General features: G+C 45.1%; 1 protein-coding gene across 3 annotated transcripts in view; it reads left to right on the plus strand.

Annotated features, from left to right (window-relative positions):
* The window catches only part of LOC137346457 (collagen alpha-1(XXVI) chain), a 564356-nt gene that overhangs the window by 453240 nt on the left and 85686 nt on the right, over nucleotides 1–25430 (plus strand). For all 3 annotated transcript variants that reach the window (XM_068009905.1, XM_068009907.1, XM_068009906.1), the window contains exons 6-7: nucleotides 6766–6810; nucleotides 10363–10452. In XM_068009905.1, coding sequence (XP_067866006.1) covers nucleotides 6766–6810; nucleotides 10363–10452 — 135 coding nt within the window. The remainder of the gene's footprint in view (nucleotides 1–6765; nucleotides 6811–10362; nucleotides 10453–25430) is intronic.

Here is a 25430-nt window from a genome sequence, read left to right on the forward strand (position 1 = left end):
CTGAGCAGGAATCCAGATAGTAGTAGTTTGCTGCAGGCTGCACAACCTGAGGGAACAGCCCTCGCCAGCACCAATCAAACAAGAAGCTGAGGGGCAGGAGCACAAGCAGGAGGAGATTGAAATGGATAAGGAAGAGGAGGAAGGAAGGCTGCAACATGGACATCCCCTATTCATGGGTGATACCAGTAATCTCAATTACACGTCCCCTTACACCAACAACCCCACAGTCCTGATCTTACCTTCATCACTAACCACCACCTCGTTCTCTTTCCCACAGCACAAAACTAAAAACCACCAGAAAATGCATTCAATAAAAATTTTATAAATATGCTCATTAAATAATGCATACAAAATAAATTAATAAATTGTGCATTGTTTTAACTTTTTACAATTTATATAAATGACTTGGATGAAGGGACCAAAGGTATGGTTGCTAAATTTGCTAGTGCCACAAAGATAGGTAGGAAAGTAAGTTGTGAAGAGGACAGAAGGAGGCTACAAAGGGATAGAGATCAGTTAAGCGAGTGGGCAAAGAGTTGGCAAATGGAGTTATAATTTGGGAAAATGTGAAATTGTCCATTTTGGCAGGAAGAATAAAAAAGAAGCATATTATCTAAATGGTGAGAGATTGCAGAGCTCTGAGATACAGAGGGATCTGGGTGTCCTAGTGCATGAATCGCAAAAGCTTAGTATGCAGGTACAGCACGTAATTAGGAAAGCTAATAGAATGTTATTGTTTATCGTGAGGGGAATTGAATACAAAAGTCGGGAGGTTATGCTTCAGTTATACAGGGCATTGGTGAGACCACATCTGGAATACTGTGTACAATATTGGTCTCCTTATTTAAGGAAGGAATTAAATGCGTTGGCGGCAGTACAGAGAAGGTTTACTAGACTAATACCTGGAATGGGCGGGTTGTCTTACGAGGAAAGATTGAACAGGCTCGGCTTGTATCCGCTAGATTTTAGAAAAGTAAGAGACGACTTCATTGAAACAGATCCTGAGGGATCTTAACAGGGTGGATGTGGAAAGGATGTTTCCCCTTGTGGAAGAATCTAGAACTAGGGATCACTGTTTAAAAATAAAGGGGTGCCCATTTAAGAGAGAGATGAGGAGAAATTTTTTCTCTCAGGGTCGTGAGACTTTGGAATTCTCTTCCTCAAAAGGCGGTGGAAGCAGAATCTTTGAATATTTTTAAGGCAGAGTTAGACAGATTCTTGATAAGCAAGGGGGTGGAAGGATATCGGGGGTAGGTGGAAATGTGGAGTAATCAGTTCAGCCATGAACTTATTAAATGGCGGAGCAGGCTCGAGGGGCCGAGTGGCCCACTCCTGCTCCTAATTCGTATGTTTGTGCATTTAGTCAGTGTCTTCCATTTACTTTTGCCTCTCCTTCTGCTCTTATGAGGTGCTTCCCCAGTGACTGCAGCATGGCTGGTGGAAGGCTGCTGATCTTCAATTGAGCAGACTCCAGGTGGTTTTGGAGGGTGACCTCCAGCAGCCCTGGGCCTAGGATGCCCGACTTCAAACTGCACCGTCTTGGCCTGGGCTGCAGCAGTCTGGGCTGGCTGGCTGAAAACAGCAAGGGCACTGACGGAGTGGCAGAGTGGGAGCAGGAATGTTAACAGCAGGTTTGTGCTGTACGGAGGCACTGCCACCCTCCTGGGGAAGTTGCTCAATAATCTTACTGACCTGTTTGGGAATGGATGGATGAACTGTTGTGACACCCTGCAAGCCCCTTTGAAAAGGGTATCCAGAGTCACAATGGTATCAGTATGTGCTTTCAAAGCCAGCTGTCTGAGATTGTGAGGCAGCAGTCTGAGCTTTCACTACAGAACTCAGACCTTTGATGGGAGCTGTTTGTGCTACAATGGAAACTGTGACATTAACCATCAGATGCTGCATCATGGTGGGTTCCACAGATGTTCGGATGGACGTTATTTCCCATTCCATATTGAAAAGGATGGGCTCTATGCTCTGCACAAAGACCTGTGTCAAGTTGGTGTTGGACTCCTCCTTGCTCTTTGACATTCAGTGCAGGTTTTCCAGTGCACCAAGCATTTGGTTATGTTTATCCATCAGTCCTCTTCTGTAGCCTGGCCCATTGAAGTCCTGCTCTGAATCCTCTACAGCAGAACTAATGTGTGACCTCACCCTCCGGTGAACTGGCACCTGCTCTACCCTTTCCCCTGCTCTGACTCCTGCACGTTTGTGCCCAGTGTCTCACCACATGCAGATCCCTCTCTATCCGAATATGGAAAATACGCAAAGTGTCAGTACCTGAGCTGATGGCTGCAAGCGTGAGATCAAGTGACAGTATTTCTTCATCATCACTGTCTTCTTCCTCTTCCTCCACTGACCAGGAGGGTTCCAGTTCTCAAATATCTGGAATGAAAAAGGGACAAGTGTTGCTTCTGGTGAGGTGAGAGGAGAAAGTAAGAATGGTCACACTTCTGCAGCTTGTAAGTCAGAAGAGTTTGAGGGATGAGGGAGAAATGGAATGTGAGAGGGACGAGGTATGCAGATACCATCATCATCGATTACTTCAGCCCCACCAGCAGCCACGGCCTCAATGATGTCCCTTCCCATCATGGCTAGCACCATCCCCTCCATGGGGGGTAAAACATACAACATGTGCTTGTTCTCCTCCAGTAATTGCTGCTGCCGCCTCTTATGCTCAATATGCTGAACCTTGTCTTGCAAGAAAGAGTGAAGTGTGTTGGTGAGTGTCCTGCAATATGTTTGGGTGATGTTGCTGTTGTGGTTGAATAGTTGCTCGTGTATGTAGTAGAAGCAGATACATTAGGGACATTTAAGCGACTCTTGGATAGGTACATGGATGATAGTAGAATGAAGGGTATGTAGGTAGTTTGATCTTAGAGTAGGTTAAAGGGTCGGCACAACATCGTGGGCTGAAGGGCCTGTACTGTGCTGTACTGTTGTATGTTCTATGTTCTATGTATGCGAGCTGCAAGCTGTGGCTGTGAGGTTTGCGACAGTGCTACGTATGTGAGGGTGAGAAGAAGCGTATGAATTTTAGGGTTGAGATGTGAGAGATTGTTGTTAAGTGGGTGATGGGGTTGTAGTGAATTGAGCAGTGGATGAGGCTAGTGGTGCAGTGGGTAGGATATGCCATTTGAAGATGAACTCACTAAAGTTGACAACTTGTGTGAGATTCTTAAATGTCTTCCTGCACTGTATCCATGTTCTTGGAGAAAAACTCTTGGCATTGATCTCTGTCATTACTGCATCCCACTACTTCCTGAGCATGGGTCTGAAGGCTCTCCTGTTGCCCCCCCCCCCCCCCCCACCCCACAAGGATACTGGGCATCTCTCCGTCCTTCCACCAAGATCTCCAGCACATCAATGGAAAACCTTGGTGCATTCTCTCTCACATGTTCAGACATTGCTTATGATATTACAGCACAGATTCAGATCATTAAAGATTCTCACCACTTCTTGTAGCCACAAGTTATGTGTCAGCCGTGGCTGATAGTCTGGGCAAAGTTCTGGGTTCAAGTCCCACTGCAGGGCTTAAACACAAAAATCTCGGCTGTCACTCCAGTGCAGTATTGAGGGAGTGCTGCTCTGTTGGAGGTGCTGTCTTTTGGATGAGATGTTAAACCGAGGCCCCATCTGTCCTCTCCAGTGGACATGAAAGATCCCTAGGCACTATGTCAAAGAAGAGCAGGGGAGTTATCGCCAGTGTCCTGGTCAATATTTATCTTCAATCAACATCCTAATAACAGATTATCTGGTCATTATCATATTGGTGTTTGTTGGAGTTTGCTGTGCACATACTGCACCGAACGTAATACGGCCGTTGAAACCGTGTACGGTGGCATGGTGGGGACGGAGAATCGCATCGGAACTGTTTCCCCGGAAATCCAGCATCTTGACGTCAGTTCTGGATTTTGTCAGTAGTGGCAAAGTACCATGATGGCATTGTCATCCCAATGCGGCAGGAAGCTATTTTAATTATTTTTTTTTATTGGTGGAATGTAGGTGTCGCTGGCTAGGCCAGCGTTTATTGCCCATACCCAATTGCCCTTGAGAAGGTGGTGGTGAGTCGCCTTCCTGAACCGCTGCAGTCCATGTGGGATAGGTAGTCCAACAATGCTGTTAGGAAGGGAGTTCCAGGATTTTGACCCAGCAACAGTGAAGGAACGAAGTCAGGATGGTGTGTGCCTTGGAGGGGAACTTGCAGGTGGTGATGTTCCCATGCATATGCTGCCCTTGTCCTTCTAGTTGGTAGAGGTCGCAAGTTTGAAAGGTGTTGTCGAAGGAGCCTTGGTGAGTTGCTGCAGTGCATCTTGTAGATGGTACACACTGCTGCCACTGTGCATTGGTGGTGGAGGGAGTGAATGTTGAGGGTGGTGGATGGGGTGCCAGTCAAGCGGGCTGCTGTGTCCTGGATGGTGTCGAGCTTCTTCAGTCTTGTTGGAGCTGCACCCATCCAGGCAAGTGGAGAGTATTCCATCACACTCCTGACTAGTGCCTTGTAGATGGTGAACTGGCTTTGGGGAGTCAGGAGGTGAGTTAGTCACCACAGAATTCCTAGCCTCTGACCTGCCCTTGTCGCCACAACATTTAAGTGGCTGATCCAGTTCAGTTTCTGGTCAATGGTAACCCCCAGGATGTTGATGTTGGGGGATTCAGCGATGGTAATGCCATTGAACATCAAGGATAGATGGTTAAGTTCTCTCTTGTTGGAGATGGTCATTGGCTGGCAGTTGTGTGGCACAAATGTTATTTGCCACTTATCAGCCCAAACCTGGATGTTATCCAGGTCTTTCTGCATATTGACTTGGACGGCTTCACTATTTGAGGAGTCGCAAATGGTGCTGAACATTGTGCAATCATCAGCGAACATCCCCACTTCTGACCTTACGATTGAAGGCAGGTCATTGATGAAGCAGCTGAAGATGGTTGGGCCTAGGACACTACCCTGAGGAACTCCTGGACTTGAGATGATTGACCTCCAACAACCACAGCCATCTTCCTTTGCGTTAGGTATGACTCCAACCAGTGAAGAGTTTCCCCCCGATTCCCATTGACTTCAGCTTTGCTAGGGCTCCTTGATGCCATACTCGGTCAAATGCTACCTTGATGTCAAGGTCAGTCACTCTCACCTCACCTCTTGAGTTCAGCTCTTTTGTCCATGTTTGGACCAAGGCTGTAATGCGGTCAGGAGCTGAGTGGCCCTGGTGGAACCCAAACTGAGCGTCACTGAGCAGGTTATTGCTGAACATGTGCCACTTGATAGCACTGTCGACAAGCCTTTCCAACACTTTACTGATGATCGAGCGTAGACTGATAGGGCGGTAATTGGCCGGGTTAGAGTTGTCCTGCTTTTTTTGTATGGGATATACCTGGATAATTTTTCACATTGCTGGGTAGATGCCAGTGTTGTCGCTGTACTGGAACAGCTTGGCTAGGGGTGCAGCGAGTCCTGGAGCACAGTTCTTCGGTACTATTGCCGGAATGTTGTCAGGGCCCATAGTCATTGCTGAAATGCTGATCTAAATGCATTTAAGTATAACTAATTATGATTTAATGATTGACGCTCTGTTTTGTGAACGGCGGGCGGCACTTTGGGTTCATGACCATTAAACCTGGTGGCACTGAGGTGACTTGCCACATTACCGTGATGGTTCGGCAGCCTGGAGCATTGCTGCATCAGGGAAGGGGGGGGGGTTTCGGAGGACATGTGGAACTGCGTTGCTGCAGATTCTGCAAGGAGGTTTGGATTACTGGGGGCTCTGCAAGGGTTCGGTGTGGAGTGTGTGACTGTATTGGGTAACCAAACTGCTATGTGATGTGTTTGGTCGCTCACACTGCTGGAACAGAGGGTGGGCCATCAGCATGGTTGTGCTCTAAGGTCCATCAGCGACTCTGCCAAAAGAATTGTCCAAGCCTCTGTTGCCAAGGCAGGGTTGTCTCTGCATCGACAATTTTCAGGCCCACAGGCCACCTGGCATGGGTCTTATACCCACTGTCTTTCTAGACCCTCATGGCATGATGCGGTGCCTATGATGAAGAGAATGCCAAGAGGCAGCTGCGCCTGTCCGAGAAGGACACACTGGCTGCCAAATTTTCAGCATTGCAAGCTTGACTAGACTTCAAAAAGTATGACATTGGCGATAAAATGCTTTGGGACGTGGGGTGGTTGTGCAAGGTTCTATATAAATGTAAGCCTTTCTTTGTAACTTCCCCTTTAAGAGTTGCAGGCTGCCTTTAAGTAGCACTCGCCACTCACGATATCAAGCTCTCTGCTAATGCGTACAGGCAATAAGCAGGGCAGGTAGGGCTGGCTGCACACCACAATCATGGAAAGCAGCACAAATGTGCTGCCTGCAATGTAATGAATGGGTGCAGGTTCATCGCGGACCCCAATCCCCAGCCCCGATTTCGAGGCTGAGATCTCTCTGAGATTCTAACTCTTGGAGGAATCCTGATGCCTGATTTTTAAACTGTTTTAATGTGGTGTGGTTTTAATTTGTGTTCTGGGAGAGCATGTGTTGGCTGCTGATGTTATGCTGTTAAATCCAAACCCATAGAAGACTTGCAAGCCCGATAAAAAAGCAGAAAATATGAAGCCTGCGGGAGGGGCAAAGCACCAGGTACTCATTATTCTTTCAGTGAGAAATCAGGTTAGCAGCTACTGACAGAATCAATAGTTTTAATTATTATTAGCAGATCAGTCAAATGTTCCCAATCAATCTGCATCTATCTCATTCAACTCTCTCATACCTTTTTAAACAGGACCACCAGGACAAAAAGGAGAGCCTGGACAGCCCGGACTACCTGGTGAGCTTTCAGACTTTATTTCCATTACTAAGGAGCTGCCCAATGTAAGGAAGCTTAAACATTCCTCTTTGATTTATTTGCCCTGAAATTCATCCGAGTTCTTGCACACTCCTACTGCAATAAAAACAGAAAATGCTGGTCAGACAGAATCTGTGGAGAGAGAAACAGAGCTAACTTTTCAGTTCTGTGACCTTTCATCAGAACTGGGAAAAGTTAGAGGTGTAATAGGTTTTAAAGAAGTACAGAGGCAGGGAAAGCGGGAAGAACAAAAGGGAAGGTCTGTGACAAAAGAGGTGATGGTGCAAGGCAAAAGGGAGTGGTCATGGGATAAAAGTACAAAAGATGGGTCTACGGGAGGCGTAAACAGATTAAGCAGAATCATCATAAGCTACCAATCAAAGAGAAAAAAAACACAAAAATTGGGGTCAGAGGTTTATGATCTGAAATCGTTGAACTGAATGTTGAGTCTGGAAGGCTGTAAAGTGCCTAATCAAGACATGTGGTGCTGTTTCTTAAGTGTACATTGAGCTTCATTGGAACACTGCAGGACGCAGAGGACAGGAAGGTCAGAGTGCGAGCGGGCCGGAGAATTAAAATGACGGGTGACCGGAAGCTCGGGGTCATGCTTGCGGACTGAATGAGGTGTGTGGTAAAGTGATCACCAAGTCTGCATTTGGTCTCCCCTGTATAGAGCAGACCGCATTGTGAGCAGTGAATACTGTATACTAAATCGAAAGAAGTACAAGTAAATCACTGTTTCACCTGGAAGGAGTGTTTGGAGTCCTGATCCTAAAAAGGGAGGAGGTGAAAGGGCCAGTGTTGCATCTCCTTACATGGGAAGGTGCCAAGGGAAGGGGAGGGGATGTTGGGGTGATTGGGGAGTAGACCAGAGTATTGCAAAGGGAATGGACCATTTGGAATACTGAAAGGGAAGGTTTGTTGGTGCCGTCACACTGGAGGTAATGAAAATAGCAGTGAATGATGTATTGAATACAGAGGCTGTGGAGTGGAAGGTGAGGACAAGGGGAACCCCATCATGGTTCTGGGAGGGAGGAGAAGAGGTGAAAACAGGAGTGTGTGAAATGGGCCGGACACGGTCGAGGACCCTGGTGACCACGGTGGAGGGGGAACCTCAGTTGTGAAAGAAAGAAAGCAAGAAATAATTTGCATTTATATAGCATCTTTCACAATAACTGGACGTCTAAAACTGCTTTACAGAAAAGGAAGTATTTTTGAAGTGTAGTCACTGTTGTAATATAGGAAATGCAGCATCTGGTTTGTGCACAGCAAGCTCCCACAAACAGCAATAAGAAAATGAGCAGATAATCTGTTTTTGTGATGTTGATTGAGAGATAAATATTGACCAGGACACCAGGGAGAACTCCCTTGTTTTTCTTAAAAATAGTGGTATGGGATCTTTATACCCACCTGAGAGGGCAGACAAGCTCTCAGTTTAACATCTCATCTGAAAAGCAGCACTGTAGTGCTCCCTCTGCTGCACTGTAGTGTTAGCTTGGATTGTTGTTCATGAGTCCTGGTGAAATTTCTACTCATGGAGCTACAGCTGACACTTGAAAATAGGAAAAAAAAAGATATTTTGGAAATGCTGGTCTGGAAAGTTGCATTGTCAGAACGGATCCAATGGAGACAGGGAAACTGGGAGAATGGAATAGAGTCCTTGCAGGAAGCAGGGTGTGAGGAAGTGTAGTCAAGGTAGCTGTTGGAGTCAATTGAGTTATAGTGAATATTGGTCAATAGCCTGTCCCCAGAAATGGAGGCAGAGAAATCGAGGAAGGGAAGGAAGAGTTGGAGATGGACCATGTGAGATGAGAGATGAGTGGAAATTGGAAGCAAAATTGATGAAATTTGCCATGTTCAGGGCGAGAGCAGGAAACGGTACCGATACAGTCATCAATGTACCAGAAGAAGAGGTGAGGGAGGGGCCTTCGTAGGACTGGAACAAAGAAGGTTTCCCAGATCCCACCAAAAGGCAGGCATAGCTGGGACCCATGCAGTTTAATTTCCTTTTCACCATGCACATACAATCCCTCTACACCTCCATACCCCACCAGAATGGTCTGAGGGCTCTCTGCTTCTTCATTGAACAGTGGCCCAACTAATCCCCATCCACCACCACTCTTCGCCACCTGGCTGAACTTGTTCTCACAGCTTAACTTCTCACCTAGCTTTGTATCATCAGCAAACTATGGTATATTACACCACAGTTCCTTAGAATAAAGAACTGTACAGCACAGGAACAGGCCATTCGACCCTCCAAGCCTGCGCCGATCATGATGCCTGTCTAAACTAAAACCTTCTGCACATCTGGGGACCGTATCCCTCTATTCCCATCCTATTCATGTTTTTGTCAAGATGCCTCTTAAACGTCGCTATCGTACCTGCCTCCACCATCTCCCCCGGCAGCAAGTTCCAGGCACTCACCACCCTCTGTGTAAAGAACTTGCCTCGCACATCTTCCCTAAACTTTGCCCCTCGCACCTTAAATCTATGACCCTAGTAACTGACTCTTCCACCCTGGGAAAAAGCTTCTGACTATCCACTCTGTCCATGCCACTCATAACTTTGTAAACCTCTATCATGTTGCCCCTCCACCTCCATCGTTCCAGTGAAAACAATCCGAGCTTATCCAACCTCTCCTCATAGCTAATACCCTCCAGACCAGGAAACATCCTGGTAAACCTCTTCTGTAACCTCTCCAAAGACTCCACATCCTTCTGGTAGTGTGGCGACCAGAATTGTATGCAATATTCCAAGTGTAGCCTAACTAAGTTTCTGTACAGCTGCAACATGACTTGCCAATTTTTATACTCAATGCCCTGACTGCTGAAGGCAAGCATGCTGTATGCCTTCTTGACTACCTTATCCACCTGCGTTGCAACTTTCAGTGACCTGTGGATCTGTACGCCCAGATCTCTCTGCCTGTCAATACTCCTAAGGGTTCTGCCATTTACTGTATACCTTCTTCAAAGTCATTAATGTTGATTGGAAATAGCTGAGGCCACAGCACTGATTCTTGTAGCATTCCATTAGTAACAGTCTGTCAACCTGAAAATGGCCGATTTATTCCTACTCTTTGTTTTCTGACTTTAATCAAACATCTCTCCATGTTAATACACTACAACCAACCTAACAACCTCTAGCTTGTGCAACAACCTTTTGTGTGGCACCTTACCGAATGGCTTTGAAAATCCAAATATACTACATCCACTGGTTCCCCTTTATCTACCCTGCTAGTTACATCCTCAAAAACTATTAATAGATTTGTTAAACATGATTTCCCTTTCATAAATCCATGTTCACTCTGTCGAATCAGATTAGGAGTTTCTAAGTGCCCTGTCACCATGTCCTTAATAATAGATCCCAGGCCTTCTCTGAAAGGCGAGTTGAGGAGAGGAGATTGAAATGGGAGAAGACAACCAGATTTGTCAGGTAGACTAGAAGTTCAATTGGAGGATGAAGTTTCTTAAATTTCACAGTTTAACTGTGTTCAACTTGCGTCAGTAAAGCAGTAATCAGACTTTCCCATTTCAGGTTCACAGGGACTACCTGGCCTTAATGGTCTGATTGGACCACCTGGAAAGACGGGAGAAGTAGGTGAGGCAGGGACACCTGGACGGACAGGTACGTACAGTCTGTAACCACAGGAAGTATCTACGTACTTGCAATAACATGCATACAGCTTGAATGAATGTTCCTCACTAGACATTTAAGGCTCTGAGGAGACCAGGAAGACACTGATGAAGAACAACTTAACTTTAATTCAAATAAAAATGCTGCACTGTGTTTTCATTCTGTACGATCTAGGTGTTGCTTTTTATGCTGTCTAGTCAAGGGTGCTGACTGGTGAGTTTTTATAAGTATTTCATAAGTCTTTATTTATTTCTGTTCAGTTTAGTTAATCAAATAAGTAGAGGCATTGCAGGGATTCTCAGCCCCGTGGAGCACACATCCACATGGAGCATGCGGGAACTCTAGGACTCTTCTCGTGTCCTGAGCAACCGCATGTGTCGGAAGTGTTGTCAGATGGAGAAGCTCGAGCTCCAAGTATCAGAGCTGGAGCAGCAGCTGGAGTCACTCTGGTGCATCCATGAGGCTGAAAACTACGTGGATAGCACATTTCTGGATGTGGTCACCTTGCAGCATGCAGAGAGGGACTGAGTGACTTTCAGGCAGTCAAAGAGGACCAGGCAGGAAGTGCAGGAATCCCCTGAGTGTATCTCCCTCTCCAACCAGTATTCAATCTTGAATGCTGGTGAGACTGATAGTTCCTCTGTGGAGTGCAGCCAGAGCCAAGTTCGTGGCACTGCCATTGGCACAGCAGTACAGTGGGGCAGAGGAAGAGTGGGAAAGCAATAGCTATAGGGGATTCTATAGTTAGGGGAACAGACAGACATTTCTGCGGCTGCAGATGTGAATCCAGGATGTTTTTTTAGATTTAGAGATACAGCACTGAAACAGGCCCTTCGGCCCACCGAGTCTGTGCCGACCATTAACCACCCATTTATACTAATCCTACACTAATCCCATATTCCTACCACATCCTCACCTGTCCCTATATTCCCCTACCACCTACCTATACTAGCGGCAATTTTTTATAATGGCCAATTTACCTATCAACCTGCAAGTCTTTGGCATGTGGGAGGAAACCGGAGCACCCGGAGGAAACCCATGCAGACACAGGGAGAACTTGCAAACTCCACACAGGCAGTACCCAGAATTGAACCCGGGTCGCTGGAGCTGTGAGGCTGCAGTGCTAACCACTGCGCCACTGTGCCTCCCTGGTGCCAGGGACAAAGATGTCACTGAGTGGCCGCAGAGCACTCTGAGGGAGGAGGTGAACAGCCAGCAGTCACGGTCCATATCGGTACCAGCAACATAGGTAGAAAGAGGGATGAGATCCTGCAGGCAGATTTTAGGGAGCTAGGAAAGAAACTAGCAAGCAGGACCTCAACAGTAGTATTACCTCATGCGTCACGTTAGTACAGAAATAGGAGGACAACAGACAAGAATGCATGGCTGGAGAGATAGTGCAGAAGAGAAGGCTTTAGATTCCTGGGACATTGGGACCAGTTCAGGGGGAGATGGTACCTATACAGGCTGGATGGGTTGCACCTGAACAGAGCTGGTACCAATGTCCTGTGTTGGTTTGTGAGTGCTGTTAGTGACTAAACTAACTTGGCAGGGGCATGGGAAATGTGAAAATCAAGGTGCACAAAGAATTGGGAGGGACAGATAACACTATAGTAAGAAGTAATAAGGTATTAGGCGGGGTCAGGGTAAGAGAGAATACAACAAGACCTAAATTGGATTTGCTGTGCTTGTATGTGAAAACATGGGGTATGGTAAATAAGGTTAGTGAATTGCAGGCAAATGATGTCATGGTGATAATGGAGACCTGGCTCATAAAAGGGCAGGACTGGGTCCTAAAGGAAAGGAGCATATGAACATATGTATTAGGGTCAGGAGGAGGCCACTTGGCCCCTCGAGCCAGAGGGTGGTGGGTGTCTGGAATTCGTTGCCCAGATCAATGACGGAGGCAGAAACCCTCAACTCATTGAAAAGGTACCTGGATCTGCAACTGAAGTGCCGTAACCTGCAAGGATAGGGACCAGGTGCTGGAAGGTGAGATTAGAATGGGTGGCTAGTTTTTTCAGCTGGCGCAGACATAATGGGCTGAATGGCCTCTTTCTGTGCTGTAACTTTTCTATTGTTCTATGGAGCCTGCTCCGCCAATCAATAAGATCTGATTGTAACCTCAGCTCCACATTCCAGCCTGCCCCCGATAACCTTTCACCGCCTTGCTTATCAAGAATCTATCTACCTCTGCCTTAAAAATATTCAAAGACTCTGCTTCCACCACCTTTTGAGGAAGAGAATTCCAAAGACTCTCAACCCTCTGCGAGAAACAATTTCTCCTCATCTCTGTCTTAAATGGGTGACCCCTTATTTTTAAACAGTGACCCCTAGTTCTAGATTCTCCCACAAGGGGAAACATGCTTTCCACATCCACCCTGTCAAGACCCCTCAGGATCTTATATGTTTCAATCAAGTCGCCTCTTACTCTTCTAAATTCCAGCGGATACAAGCCTAGCCTGTCCAACCTTTCCTCATAAGACAACCCGCCCATTCCAGGTTAGTCTGGTAAACCTTCTCTGAACTGCTTCCAATGCATTTACATCCTTCCTTACATAAGGAGACCAATACTGTACACAGTATTCCAGATGTGGTTTCACCAATGCCCTGTATAGCTGAAGTATACCTCCCTACTTTTGTATTCAATTCCCCTCGCAATAAACAATAACATTCTATTAGCTTTCCTAATTACATGCTGTACTTGCATCCTAACCGTTTGTGATTCATACATTAGGACACCCAGATTCCTCTGCATCTCAGAGCTCTGCAATCTCTCACCATTTAGATAATATGCTTCTTTGTTATTCTTCCTGTAAAATGGACAATTTTCCCACATTATACTCCATTTGCCAGATCTTTGCCCACTCACTTAACCTATCGATATCCCTTTGTAGCCCCCTTATGTCCTCTTCACAACTTACTTTCCTACCTATCTTTGTGTCATCAGCAAATTCCCTTCATGTCCCTTCATCTAAGTCATTTACATAAATTGTAAAATGTTGAGGCCCCAGCACTGATCCCTGCAGCATACCACTTGTTACATCTTGCCAACCAGAAAATGACCCATTTATGCCTATTCTCTGTTTCCTGTTAGCTAACCAATCTTCTATCCATGTCAATATGTTACCCCCTACACCATGAGCTTTTATTTTCTGCAATAAAATTTGATGTGGCACCTTATCAAATGCCTTCTGGAAATCTAAATACAGTACATCCACCAGTTCTCCTTTATCCACATGCTACTTCTTCAAAGGACTCCAATAAAGTGGTTAAACGTTATTTCCCTTTCACAAAACCATGTTGGCTCTGCCTGATTACTTTGAATTTTTCTAAGTGCCCTTCTATAATAATAGCTTCTAACATTTTCCCTATGACAGATGTCAAGTTAACTGGCCTGTAGTTCTCTGCTTTCTGTCTCCCTCCGTTTTTGAATAATCCTTTAAACTTGTGTTTTAAAATAACCTAGCTGCTAAGTTAGGTGGCAGTATCAATTAATGATAATATGACAATGCTAGAGAGATGGAAGATGTCATAGAGGGCTCAAGGACAGAATCTATTTGGTTTAAGCTAAGAAACCATAGAGGTACTGTTACACGACTGGATGATTTATATAGGCATGGGGGGAAGCAAAAAGAGAGGAGAGGGAGCAACGCTCAGAAGGGGGTATGACATGGGGAGGCAGTAGTGAGGGAAGGGGTGGGAGACAGAGAGAGAGACAGAGAGTCAGACCGACACAGAGAGAGAGGAGGGAGAGAGCAATCACGATCACTGCTGACAGATGGACATCTATCTGGAATATTCCACATCGTTATACAAGTGTGCAGGCAGACGTTGACTACTTGTGCAAGCAGAAATATGCTAGGTATCTCACTAAATCAATGTCCAGCATAATGACGAGAAAGTAAGTCAATAAATTAGTCTTCTCATTTAAAGCTTCTTCACAAAATTGCACATTTTTCTTTGTTTTGATTGATAGTAAGATACATTTTTAGTGACTTTATCTTTCTGAAATTTTCTCACCGGACCCTATGTAAGACAAAAATGATAATGTGGCCTCGCACACAAAAATGTTGGATACCCCTGTTTGAGCCTTTAACCTTGTGTTGAAAATAACTTAGCAGTTAGGTTATTTTAAAACACAAGTTTAAAGGCTTGTGTTGTGTAAACCCATTTTAAAATGGAAAAAGTCACTCAAGGAATGTGTCGCATTGCTTTCATTTGGGACATGTAAAAGCTCAGTGGCATGTTGAAAGTGACTGAACTTTTATTTCTATATAAATGTCACCATTCCACTGCTATCCATTTGGAATCACATTGTTCCAGAACTTGTATAAAGGGAAAACAGGAAAGAAAATCCAACGAATTTCCAGAAGTCAGCACTGTAAGTTCCTCTTGAATACAAGAGTATGGTGTATAGGGTCTGAACGATATTCATGAAAATATGATGCTGCTGACCCATATACAATAGTTAGTAAATGCAATGTAACAGATAGCTTTAATAAATCTTAATCTATGATGAACTGTCTACAATTCCTTAACTAAATCCATACTGCATTAGCAGTTTTAAAAACTGTCGGGGAAGAGATAATAAAAAATTTATTATGCTTCAATGACCATTAACTTCTGAAGTTAACTGATTTTTTTTGCAGCGAATTGGATTGAAGGACAGGTTTTACAAGTATGTCAGAGATCAGTAACTCTGATGTGCATCATTTACCATCCAGTTTGAGGGCAGATAACATGAGTGGCCAATGGCATTTGAAAGTTGTCTGTATCAACTAATTATATTCTTGATAAGTGCCCTTTTGCTCACAGGTAAGAGATTTGGCTTGGACATTAATTGATTAGTCTGGAGTATAATCACACAGATAGTGACTAAACATTTTGTAATTGAATAATACATGCAGTAGCAACCACTCAACTTTTTGCAGAAAAGCTTTTTGGTAATAATTATCATCAGAGCTGAATCAGAACGACAGTGATAGACTGAGATATAGACATACACGAATTTAAGAGAATCTCTTTATTAGAGGAACTGAAGTTGCTCTTTATTTGTAATTGTGTTTATCTAATTTTGTCACTAGCTTTGGTGAGTAAATGACATTTTGTCCATGAGAGATTCTGTTGTTTCTGTATTTTTGAATCCAGGAGCTGGTTTAACAGCCTGTCAAGTTGAATAAACTATTCTTGGCTACCTACCGTTAATCTCTCTGTCCCTTCCTGTCCCACTCTGCTTTTCTGTTTTACATGACTCTTCTGAAGTACTATCTGCTCCATCCTATAAACATCTCCTGATTTGGAGATCACTGCCCTTTTGTTGGCTGCCCTGTCTTCAGACACATATTACAAGCAGGTGGAGAAGTTGCACAAACATTGACCACAGGTTAAATTGTCTTGTGATAACAGCAGTGTGAGAAATGGTCCGTCTTCCTATTGATGATTTTTCTACTGCCTCACCTCAATTCCCACAATAACAATCCTCTTCCTAGTTTCATGGTTTATTGGATGAATTTGCACTCCTGACACAGTGTCAATCCACAGAGGTCATCCGATAAGGCCCATCTACCACCCTGTGATATGGTGTTGGACAGCTCTATTCTGTAAATAGAAGTAATTTGTATTGGCATTGTATACTATGTTGCTTGCTAGCTAGTTAATACAGTTGTGCTGCTCTCTATTGACGTTTGTATGCTTAGCTGCTTCACTTATAGGGAGAAATCTACTTAAGATCAGAATGTGTTTTGATGGCATTACATTGGCTATATATTTCATATTCCAATTAATTGCCCCCATATCCGTAGATGAGTCAATAATTTTGTCAAATGTTCATGGTGCAACAATGATAGAGAATTTTTGTTTTATTCATTCATGGGATGTGGGCATCGCTAACTAGGCCAGTATTTATTGCCCATCCCTAATAGCCCTTGGACTTGTCCTGCTTTTTGTGTACAGGACATACCTGGGCAATTTTCCACATTGCCGGGTAGATGCCAGTAGCTGTACTGGAACAGCTTGGCTAGGGGTGTGGCACGTTCTGGAGCACAGGTCTTCGGTACTATTGCCGGAATGTTGTCAGGGCCCATAGCCTTTGCAGTATCCAGTGCCTTCAGTTGTTTCTTGATATCACACGGAGTGAATCGAATTGGCTGAAGACTGGTATCTGTGATGCTGGGGACTTCAGGAGGAAGCCAAGATGGATCATCAACTCGGCACTTCTGGCTGAAGATTGTTGCACATGCTTGCGTCTTGTCTTTTGCATTGATGTGCTGGGCTCCCCCATTATTGAGGATGGGGATATTTGTGGAGCCACCTCCTCCAATTATTTGTTTAATTGTTCATCACCATTCATCATTAGATGTGGCAGGACTGCAGATCTTTGACCTGATTCATTGGTTGTGGGATCGCTTAGCTCTATCTATCACATGCTGTTCATGCTGTTTGGCACGCAAGTAGTCCTGGGTTTTAGCTTCACCAGGTTGAGACCTCATTTTGAGGATGCCTGGTGCTAATCCTGGCATGCCCTTATCATGCAGGGCCCCACCTGCCAAGAACAAGGCACATTAATTTCTCCATATGAACATTGATTTTTAAGCTGTTACCAGAGTAAAGAAAGAACTTGCTTTAAGAAAAAACAGACCCTTGATAGGTGGGACATTTACATAGTAACAGACAGTACTTGGAAAGGACGAGGGGGGCCACTCCCTGCTCCAATTTTATCCACAATGGACTTTTGATTACCAGACGTTGAAGTTGGAGAAGCTAGCATTCCAGGTTGGCTGCTAAGATGCTCTAAATACATCGGAGAGACCTGGTCAAACCAGTCAGTCACGTGACCACCTGCTGGCCAACTAGAGGAGTTTTAAATTGGAGAAACAGTGTTTGAGGACAGAAAGCTGTTTGCTCCTGGACTGGAAAAGACCTCTCTCCTGTCTGCTCTCATCTCGTTCTCACCAGCGTCAGAATCCATTGAAGACATATGAACCCTAAGAGAGAAAAGTCTCCTACAGTGAACAAGGTTTAATAAGGATACTGGGCCCCAATGAAAAGCAAGATCTACCTACAAGCAAGGACTACAGCGAGCTCGAAGCACAGTAACAAAAAACCCTATTCAGAGATTGCCACAAAACCTCTCCACTATTTTTCTTCTCTTTTCTGTCTCTATTTGTATATGTGTATCGTGCATGCATGCTAGCGTGGGGCACGGCGTGTATCCATAGGCGTTAACTGAATTAGAGTTTAAGTTTTAATAAATTTCACTTTTCTTCTTCAAACCTAAGAAAGCCTGTTTGTGTTCATTTCTTTGCCTTATAATTGGAAAGCGGTGAACAAGGATTCACCAAGGGGAGTTCAAAACACAGTGTGTTTAAACAAAACCCTGTTACAATAAGACAAGGTGAAGGCTAAAAGGGATCCCAAGACACCTTTCTCACCTGGTCAGAACACCCTCCTGTACTTTTCATTGAACCAGGGTTGATAGTAATGGTGGAATGGGGGCTATGCCGGGCCATGAGGTTACAGATTGTGGTTGAATGCAATTCTACTGCTGCTGATGGTCCACAGTGCCTCATGAATGCCCAGTTTTGAGTTGCGAGATCTATTCGAAATTTATCCCATTTCGCACAGTTGTAGTGCCACACAACACACTGGAGGTTATCCTCAATGTGAACTTGGGACTTGGTCTTCACAAGGACTGTGCGGTAGTCACTCCTACCAATACTATCATGGACAGATGCATCTGCGACAGGTAGATTGGTGAGGATAAGGTCAAGTCCATTTTTCCATCTTGGTTCCCTCACCACCTGCCACAGACCCAGTCTAACAGCTATGTGCTTGAGGACTTGGCCAGCTCAGTCAGTGTTGGTGCTACCAAGCCACTCTTGGTGATAGACATTGAAGTCTCCCACCCAGCGTACATTCTGCGACCCTGCCGCCCTCAGTGCTTCCTCCAAGTGGTGTTCAACATGGAGGAGTACTGACTCATCAGACAAGGGGAGGTAGTATGTGGTAATTAGCAGGAGGTTTCCTTGCCCATGTTTCACCATGAGACTTCATGGGGCCCGGAGTCAATGTTCAAGTCTCCCAGGGGAACTCTCTCCTGACTGTATACCACTATGCCGCCAACTCTATTGGGTCCGTCCTGACGACAAGACATACCCAGGGATGGTGATGGGGCTGTCTCGGACATTGTCTGTGGGTATGATTCGGTGAGTATGACTATGCCATGTTGCTGCTTGACTAGTCTGTGGGACAGCTCTCCCAACTTTGGTACAAGCTCTCAGATGTTAATAAGGAGGGTTGACAGGGCTGGGTTTGCTGTTGTCATTTCCCGTGCCAGTGTTGATGCCGGGTGGGCCGTCCGATTTCATTCATTATTGACTTTGTAGCGGTTTGATACAGAGGGCATTTAAGAGTCAACCACATTGCTGTGGGTCTGGAGTGACATGTAGGCCAGACCAGGTAAGGACAGCAGATTTCCTTCCTTAAAGGACATTAGTGAACCAGATGGGTTTTTATGACACTCGACAATAGTTTCATGGCCATCATTAGACTAGCTAATTCCAAATTTATTAATTGAATTAAAATTCCACCTTCTGTCATGGTGGGATTCAAACCCATGTCCCTAGAGCAATAATAATAAAAACAAGAAATGCTGGAACCACTCAGCAGGTCTGGCAGCATCTGTGGGAAGAGAAGCAAAGTTAACGTTTCGGGTCAGTGATCCTTCTTCAGGTTCTTCCATAGATTAGCTATGGAAAAGAATAAGGAGCAATCCAGAGTAAAATAGTTAATTGAGGGAGAGCCAATTTCAATGGGATAAGAGCACATCTGGCCCAGTAAATTGAACTCATAGGTTGACAGACAAAATTGTAACTGAGAAATGGGCTGCCTTTAAAGAGGAGATGGTTCAGGCGCAGTCAAGATACATTCCCATGAGCGGGGAGAGACTAGGCTCCCTGGAGGATGAAAGAGATAGAAAGTAAGACGCAGCAGAAAAAGGTTGATAATGCAAGTGAGAACCAGGCTGAAAGTAGAAGAACAAAGAACAGTACAGCACAGGAACAGGCCATTCAGCCCTCCAAGCCTGCACCGATCATGATGCCTGTCTAAACTAAAATCTTCTGCACTTCCGGGGTCTGTATCCCTCTATTCCTATCCTATTCATGTATTTGTCAAGATGTCTCTTAAACATCGCTGTCGTACCTGCTTCCACCACCTCCCCCGGCAGCAAGTTCCAGGCACTCAACACCCTCTGCATAAAAAACTTGCCTCGCACATTCCCTCTAAACTTTTCCGCTCACACCTTAAACCTATGTCCGCTAGTAACTGACTCTGCCACCCTGGGAAAAAGCTTCTGACTATCCACTCTGTCCATGCCACTCATAACTTTGTAAACCTCTATCATGTTGCCCCTCCACCTCCGTTGTTCCAGTGAAAACAATCCGAGTTTATCCAATCTCTCCTCATAGCTAATATCCTCCAGACCAGGCAACATCCTGGTAAACCTCTTCTGTACCCTCTCCAAAGCCTCCACGTCCTTCTGGTAGTGTGGCGACCAGAATTGCACGCAATATTCTAAGTGTGGCCTAACTAAGCTTCTGTACAGCTGCAACATGACTTGCCAATTTTTATACTCTATGCCCCGACCGATGAAGGCAAGCATGCCGTATGCCTTCTTGACGACCTTATCCACCTGCGTTGCCACTTTCAGTGACCTGTGGACCTGTACGCCCAGATCTCTCTGCCTGTCAATACTCTTAAGGGTTCTGTCATTTACTGTATACTTCCCACCTGCATTAGACCTTCCAAAATGCATTACCTCACACTTGTCCAGATTAAACTCCATCTGCCATTTCTCCGCCCAAGTCTCCAACTGATCTATATCCTGCTGTATCCTCTGACAATCCTCATCACTATCCGCAACTCCACCAACCTTTGTGTCATCCGCAAACTTACTAATCAGACCAGTTACATTTTCCTCCAAATCATTTATATCTACTACAAACAGCAAAGGTCCCAGCACTGATCCCTGCGGAACACCACTAGTCACATCCCTCCATTCAGAAAAGCACCCTTCCACTGCTACCCTCTGTCTTCTATGACCGAGCCAGTTCTGTATCCATCTTGCCAGCTCATCTCTGATCCCATGTGACATCACCTTTTGTACCAGTCTGCCATGAAGGACCTTGTCAAAGGCTTTACTGAAGTCCATATAGACAACATCCACTGCCCTACCTTCATCAATCATCTTCGCCACTTCCTCAAAAAACTCAATCAAGTTAGTGAGACACGACCTCCCCTTCACAAAACCATGCTGCCTCTCGCTAATTAGTCCATTTGTTTCCAAATGGGAGTAAATCCTGTCCCGAAGAATCCTCTCCAATAGTTTCCCTACCACTGACGTAAGGCTCACCGGCCTGTAATTTCCTGGATTATCCTTGCTACCCTTCTTAAACAAAGGAACAACATTGGCTATTCTCCAGTCCTCTGGGACCTCTCCTGTAGCCAATGAGGATACAAAGATTTCTGTCAAGGTCCCAGCAATTTCCTCCCTTACCTCCCTCAGTATTCTGGGGTTGATCCCATCAGGCCCTGGGGACTTATCTACCTTCATGTTTTTCAAGACGCCCAACACCTCCTCCTTTTTGATATCGACATGACCCAGACTATCTACACTCCCTTCCCTAGACTCATCATCCACCAAGTCCTTCTCTTTGGTGACTACTGATGCAAGTTACTCATTTAGTACCTCGCCCATTTCCTCTGGCTCCACGCATAGATTCCCTCCTCTGTCCTTGAGTGGGCCAACTCTTTCCCTGGCTACCCTCTTGCTCTTTATATCCATATAAAAAGCCTTGGGATTCTCCTTAATCCTGTTTGCCAATGACTTTTCATGACCCCTTTTTCGCCCTCCTGACTCCTTGCTTAAGTTCCTTCCTACTGTCTTTATATTCCTCAAGGGCTTCGTCTGTTCCTAGCCTTCCAGCCCTTACGAATGCTTCCTTTTTCTTTTTGACTAGGCTCACTATATCCCTCGTTATCCAAGGTTCCTGAAACTTGCCAAACTTATCCTTCTTCCTCACAGGAAAATGCTGGTCCTGGATTCTAATCAACTGACGTTTGAAAGACTCCCAGATGTTAATTTACCCTCAAACAGCCGTCCCCAATCTAAATTCTTCAGTTCCTGCCTAATATTATTATAATTATCCTTCCCCCAATTTAGCACCTTCACCCGAGGACTACTCTTATCCTTATCCACAAGTACCTTAAAACTTACGGCATTATGGTCACTGTTCCTGAAATGCTCCCCTACTGAAACTTTGACCACCTGGCCGGGCTCGTTCCCCAATACCAGGTCCAGTACAGCCCCTTCCCCAGTTGGACAATCCACTTATTGTTTCAAAAAGTCCTCCTGGATGCTCCTTACGGATTCTGCCCCATCCAAGCCCCTAGCACTAAGTGAGTCCCAGTCAATATTGGGGAAGTTACTGTTCTGGTTCCCACCCCCCTGCCACACTAGTTTAAACCCTCCCGAGTGCCACTCGCAAACCTTGCAGCCAGGATATTTGTGCCCCTCCAGTTTAGATGCAACCTGTCATTCTTGTACAGGTCCCACCTGTCCTGGAAGAGATCCCAATGCTCCAGATATCTGAAACCCTCCCTCCTACACCAGCTATTTAGCCACGTGTTTAGCTGCACTATCTTCCTATTTCTAGCCTCACTGGCATGTGGCACAGGGAGTAATCCCGAGATTACAACCCGAGAGGTCCTGTTTTTTAACTTTCTACCTAACTCCCTGAACTCCCCCTGCAGGACCTTGTCACTCTTCCTGCCTGTGTCGTTGGTACCAATGTGTACCACAACCTCTGGCTGTTCACCCTCCCCCTTCAGAATGCCCCCTGCCTGTTCAGAGCCATCCTTGACCCTGGCACCAGGGAGGCTCTTTCACGTCCACAGAAGAGCCTATCTGTGCCCCTGTGACTATTGAGTCCCCTATAACTATTGCTCTTCTGCGCTTTGTCCCTCCCTGCTGAACAACAGAGCCAGCCGTGGTGCCACTGCTCTGGCTGCTGCTGTTGTTTTCCCCTGATAGGCCATCCCCCCCAACAGTATCCAAAACAGTATACTTGTTAGAGAGGGGGATAGCCACAGGGGATTCCTGCACTGACTGCCTGCCCCTTCTAGCAGTCACCCATCTATCTGCCTGCACCTTGGGTGTAACCACGTCTCTAAAACTCCTGTCTATGATGCTTTCTGCCACCTGCGTGCTCCTAAGTGCATCCAATTGCTGCTCCAACTGATCCATGCGGTCTGTGAGGAGCTGCAACTGGGTACACTTCCTGCAGATGTCGTCGTCTGGAATGTTGGAAGCGTCACGGACCTCCCACATCTCACAGGTGAAGCACTTTACCCCTCTAACTGACATTTCTAGCACTAATTAACAAATTAAATTAAGTAAATACTCATTAAATCCTTACTAAATTAAGTTACAATTAACTATATGGTCCTGAGCGCTAGATTTCTACTGTAAATATTAAATACTAAATACAGTAATCTCCTCCCTCTGGTTTAGTTACTCCTCTACTTATTAATTAATTCTGATTAATTCTTATTATTATTAATACAGCACTGAAACAGGCCTTTTGGCCCACCAAGTCTGTGCTGACCAACAACCACCCATTTATACTAATCCTACATTAATCCCATATGCCCTACCACATCCCCACCTTCCCTCAATTCTCCTACCACCTACCTACACTAGGGGCAATTTACAATGGCCAATTTACCTATCAACCCGCAAGTCTTTGGCTGTGGGAGGAAACCGGAGCACCCGGCGGAAACCCACACAGTCACAGGGAGAACTTGCAAACTCCGCACAGGCAGTACCCAGAACCGAACCCGGGTTGCTGGAGCTGTGATGCTAACCACTGCGCCACTGTGCCACCCATTAGTTTGTCAATGTTTTATTTTCAAATTCAGTGCAGATTCCCTACCAGGCAATCAGGTCATAGCTTTCCTGTGACATCACTTTTTCAGTTTTTTTTCCACCTGAGGTCAGTTACTCCGCCCTCTGAGTCTTCTCCCAACCAATCACCTTGCAGCTCCCCTCTGATGTCACTGTTGGCTTTTCTTTTCAAAACTCCGGCGCGCTGGAAGACCTCCTCTCCTCTCCTCCCCTGGAAGATAAGAGAGGATTCAGAAGGGAAGTGAAAAAAAGCATGAGAAACAAAGAGAGAGTATGAGAAGGGACTGGCAGCTAAAATGAAAAGGAATCCAAAAGTCTTTTTTAGGCATATAAACAGTAAAAGGGTGGTAAAAGGAGGAGTGAGCCTGATTAGGGACCAAAATAGGGATCTATGCAGAGAGACAGAGGGCATGGCTGCAGTACTAAATGTGAACTATGTATGTTTGTCAAGGAAGAAGATGCTGTCAAAGTCATAGTAAAAGACGAGGTATATGAGACACTGGATGGCCTAAAAATAGATAAAGAGCTGGTATTCGAAAGGCTGGCTATACTTAAAGTTGCTAAGTCACTCGGACCGGATGGGATGCATTCCAGGATTCTGAGGGAAGTAAGGATGGAAGTTACGGAAGCACTGGCCATAATCATCCAATACTCCTTAGATACAGGGGGGATGCCAGAGGACTGGAGAACTACAAATGTTCCACCCCTGTTCAGAAAACGGTGTAAGAATAAGCCCAGCAACTTCACGCCAGTCAGTTTAACCTCGGTAATATAAAAGCAAAATACTGCGGATGCTGGAAATCTGAAACAAAAACAAGAAATGCTGGATTCACTCAGCAGATCTGGCAGCATCTGTGGAAAGAGAAGCAGAGTTAACGTTTCGGGTCAGTGACCCTTCTTCGGAGTTTAACCTCGGTAGTGGGAAAGCTTTTAGAAATGATAAGTCAGGACAAAATTAACAGTCACTTGGTCAAATGTGGATTAATTAACGAAAGCCAGCATGGATTAATTAAGCACAATATTGTCTTTAACTAAGTTGATTGAGTTTTTTGATAAGATAATAGAGAGGGTTGATAGAGTGTACATGGGCTTCCAAAAGGCATTTGATGAAGTATCACAAAATAGTTTTGTCAGCAAAATTAAAGCCCATGGAATAAAAGGGAAAGTAGCAGCATGGATACCAAGTTGGCTGAGTGACAGGTAACAGAGAGTAATGGTGAATTGTTGCCTTTTGGACTGGAGGTAAGTATACTGAGGTTACTGGGGTCAGTATCAGGACCACTACTTTTCTTGATCTATATTAATGAGCTAGACTTGGGTGTTCAGGGCACAATTTTAACATTTACAGATGACACAAAACTTGGAAGTATTGTGACTGGTGAGGACAATAATAGACTTCAAGAGGACACAGACAGGCTGGTGAAATGGACGAACAAGTGACGGATGAAATTTAATGTAGAGAAGTGTGAAGTGATACATTTTGGAAGGAAGAATGAGGAGAGGCAAAATAAACTAAAGGGTACAATTCTAAAGGGGGTGTGGGAACAGAGGGACATGGGGGTATATGTGAACATATTGTTGAAGGTGGCAGGGCAGGTTGGGAAAGGCATTCGGAATCCTGGGCTTTATAAATAGAGGCATAGAGTGCAAAAGAAAGGAAGTTATGATGAACACTAGTTCAGCTTCAGTTGGAGTTTTGTGTCCAATTCTGGGCACCATGCCTCCAGAAGGATGTGATGGCATTAGAGAGGGTGCAGAAAAGATTCAGGAAAATGGTTCCAGGGATGAGGGATAGATCTGGATGGTTACGTGGGTTGATTGGAGAAGCTGGGGCTGTTCTCCTTAGAGAAGAGCAGATTAAGAGGAGATTTGATAGAGGTATTCAGAATCATGAGGGGTCTGGACAGAGTAGATAGAAACTGTTCCTATTGGTGGAAAGGTTGAGAACCAGAGGACATCAATGTAAAGTGGTGGCATGAGGAAAACCTTTTTTTTTACGCAG

Source organism: Heterodontus francisci, chromosome 30, assembly GCF_036365525.1.
Source record: "Heterodontus francisci isolate sHetFra1 chromosome 30, sHetFra1.hap1, whole genome shotgun sequence".
NCBI lineage: Eukaryota > Metazoa > Chordata > Chondrichthyes > Heterodontiformes > Heterodontidae > Heterodontus > Heterodontus francisci.